This window comes from Lissotriton helveticus, chromosome 12 (genome assembly GCF_964261635.1).
Source record: "Lissotriton helveticus chromosome 12, aLisHel1.1, whole genome shotgun sequence".
In the NCBI taxonomy this organism is placed as follows: domain Eukaryota; kingdom Metazoa; phylum Chordata; class Amphibia; order Caudata; family Salamandridae; genus Lissotriton; species Lissotriton helveticus.
Window position 1 is genome coordinate 669,549,209 of NC_136073.1, and position 3,691 is coordinate 669,552,899.

At 41.6% G+C, this 3,691-nt stretch overlaps 1 protein-coding gene across 1 annotated transcript; it reads right to left on the reverse strand.

Moving 5' to 3' along the window:
- Positions 1-693: 693 nt before the first annotated feature.
- On the reverse strand, positions 694-1,764 carry LOC144798091 (leukotriene B4 receptor 1-like). Its single transcript, XM_078668858.1, has one exon. The coding sequence runs from the start codon at positions 1,762-1,764 to the stop codon at positions 694-696; it is 1,071 nt and encodes a 356-aa protein (XP_078524984.1).
- Positions 1,765-3,691: the final 1,927 nt, after the last annotated feature.

Sequence of the window (3,691 nt, forward strand, 5' to 3'; positions counted from 1 at the left end):
CCGCGCTCAACCTCCCCCCCCGCACCATGGGGGAATTACCCCCGCGGGGAAGGGGTTAATATCAACAACAATAATTCTGCCTGGTATACCTACTTTGGCACTCTCTGTGGGCAGGTATGTGTGTGTGTGTGTGTGTGTTTGTGTATGTATGTATGTGTATATATATATAAAAATATACATATTAATATATATATATATATACATATATGTGTATATATATATATATATATATATATATATATATATATATATATATATATATATATATATATACTTGTTCTTTTTTTGGGGGGTTGTTCAGCACAATTTCCAATGACCCTCTCTTCTTGGCAGTTGCAGGAGAAATACTATGGATTACTCTTACATGGATTATGAGTGCCTCTCTGAATCAGTCAGACTCACCGGCAAGCTTGCACTGCTGAGCGGGACTTGAGTCCCAGATCCAACATATTGATGTCATTTACGAGCAGTCAGTGATCTCTAAAAGTCTGACTTCTTGTGTGTATTCTATGACAAACTGCACATGCATACTTTCAGGACTCACCTTATACATATGACCAGTCCCCCCTCTTGAAAAATATGTACCATCATGGGACCCTCCCAAAATTCTTATCTTTAAACCATTTTTACAAAAAACGTAACATTAGGAGCAATATGATCAGAAAATCAGAAAACTCACAGGATAATGAAACGCTACACGTCCTGTAGGTGTACATCTGTAGCAACAGATGGGATATGTGATTCTTTTGCATTTTTTTCCACAACCTCCTCGTCCATTTGCCCAAAGAGTTTGGCAAAGTTGGTCCCTCTCAGACCTCCTTGAAAACTGCGAGCGGCGAATGCATAGAGAATTGGGTTCAAGCAGCTGCTTAGGAAGGCTAGAGCGCCAGAGATGTTTTCCCCGGTCTTCACAGCGTGCTCCAAAGCCCTGGCTGTCTCTGGGCTCGAGGACCTCAGGAGTATTGCAGAAACGATCAACACGTTCACCATGTGATATGGGAACCAGCAGACAAAGAATGCAATGATCATGCTGACGATCAGTTTGCCAGGTTTGCTCTTCCCCTTGAATTTAAGGCGCCTGAGTCTTCTCAGTATCATGGTGTAGCATACTATCAGCGTCAAGAAAGGGATCACAAAAGAAATTAGAAGCTGGACCAGTAGCTTGGTTATTTTCTGCGTGTCCGAAGCGTACACCCAGTTGTTGCACGCCAGAGTCCCGTTGATCTCTCTAATTGAGAGGAACAGAAAGACGGGCGAGGAGAACCCTAGAGCAAGGACCCAGATGGCCAACACTACTCCAAACATGGTGTTCCTCCGTTGCCATCCTCTAGCAGTGAACGGATAGACCACAACCGTGAAGCGCTGGATGCTCATCAGCGTGAGTAAGAACACGCTGGCGTACATAGTGCAGTAGATAGCATAGGTGAGGAACTTGCAGGCAAAGAGCCCATAGAGCCATACACTTGCAAGGGAGTGGATCCAGAGTGGCAGCGTTATCAAGACCACAAAGTCGGCTATCGCCAGGTTCAGGATGAGCACGAGGGTGAGAGTGAGCTCCTTTATCTTCCAGAGTATGGTCCAAATGACAAAGGCATTCCCTGGCACACCAACAAGGAAACAGGCTCCAAGGAACAGGCTGGGGACCAGGACATGCTCAACCCAAAGGCCACTGGACACACTTGGATGATTCCCAGCATCTTCCATGGTCTTCTCGGGGAGATCTGTGGACACCGATGCTTCAGAGTGGTTACCAAAGCGATACATGCACAGAGCTCCCCACAAAAGGGAAATGCAGGTCGAACTGAGGAAGGAGCTGTGCCTGACTTGCATTAATGCCTATCGAAACGAGAAAGCACACACGTCATTGGCAATAGGCTTTCAACAATGTATTAGATATATCTACAGAATGCTTTTTGAAACAGTGGAAATGATCAAAACCTTATGGAGGAACAATCAGAGTACAAGAGGCTAACCAGATATAGAAGAAAAGAAGCAGAGAAATAAGAAGTCCAATGTATGACAAAAGTGTAGGTTCCCTATATATTTTACAATTCAATTTACTGTTGAACCTGGTTTGCTACATCTGTCTGATGTGTTAACACTCTGTTACCACAAAGCAGGAAATGTGGTCCAGACTGTGCTGGAGGCAGATGTGTAAGACCAGGGGGCATATTACCAAGGGGGTTTATCTCCGCTTTTTTGGCTTTAAAAGCCAAGAAAGCGGAGATAAAATTATCACCCTATTACCTAGCTGTCGCTAACACCAGTTAGCGACAGCTAGTAGGAGATAGCAACCATCTTGGGCCCCACTTTGCATGTCAGTGATATTTATCACTAATGACATGCAAAGTGGGCGTGCCAGGATGTTAGCGACTGGAAACAGTCGCTAACATCGCTATCTCCTATTACCAACTTTTGGAGATATTCGCGCTAAGCGCGAATATCTCCAAAAGCTAACACCTGCCCTGAGCAGTTCTTAGTACAAAGAAGAATGGGTCCGAGTTATGGTTTAACTAATACATGGAATCAGTTCTGTATTATATCATACAGACATACACCACAATGTTTATTTGCACCAATTGAAAATAATTTGTTAAGGAAGAAAATAATATTCAAATTTCAAATTGCATTTATTTATGCAAAGTTGTTATTTCTGTACTTTTTACAAGTTATGTCTCGTATATTCAAAAACAATACTTCAATGTAATTGTGAAATCATTACATTCGGAGTGCTCTCTGTGAGGAGGGGAAGGGAAGTGCAAAAGTTGTGAGGGACTGGGTAAAGGTGGTGTGACTTTTCAAAAACATCACGTTAAAATCAAAGAAACGCCTTTACAATCGAATTAGTGAAGAGGTTCCCAACTTACATCACACTTAGGTTAAATTAATTTTTCTTTTCTTTGATTTTAACGTGATGTTTTTGAAAAGTCACACCACCTTTACCCAGTCCCTCACAACTTTTGCACTTCCCTTCCCCTCCTCACAGAGAGCACTCCGAATGTAATGATTTCACAATTACATTGAAGTATTGTTTTTGAATATACGAGACATAACTTGTTGTAAAAAGTAGAGAAATAACAACTTTGCATAAATAAATGCAATTGAAATTTGAAAATTATTTTCTTCCTTAACAAATTATTTTCAATTGGTGCAAATAAACATTGTGGTGTATGTCTGTATGATATAATACAGAACTGATTCCATGTATTAGTTAAACCATAACTCGGACCCATTCTTCTTTGTACTGTCGCATGGACCCAGGTCCCCGAGTTTTCAAGGGCCCACCCCTTTACTACTTACACTCTCAGAGCAAGAGATCTCTTGCGAGGGTTTTCTCCTTTTAAATTCAAATTTGTATAAATATTTGATTAATTCTATTTTGTGTACAGAGAGGGATACATCAGTATGGAACTTGAGACCCTCTCGTATACGGAGGATTATATAAAGAACTTGATCGGGGGAGAGACGGGGACTGTTTTCCTTACCAGTAACAGCGCCAGTGTAGATCACTCCTTAAATGAAAAAATAAACAAACTTGAACGCCTAGAGAAAAAATTGGTAAGAACCAAACTACATGGACATCTATTAACAGGGTACCTGCGATCTAACATCATCCCCACTGGACTCCAAGTCCGCAACAAACCTGCCATATTTGTTGACAACCCGAAATTTAAAGAAGGCTTCAGCTTCG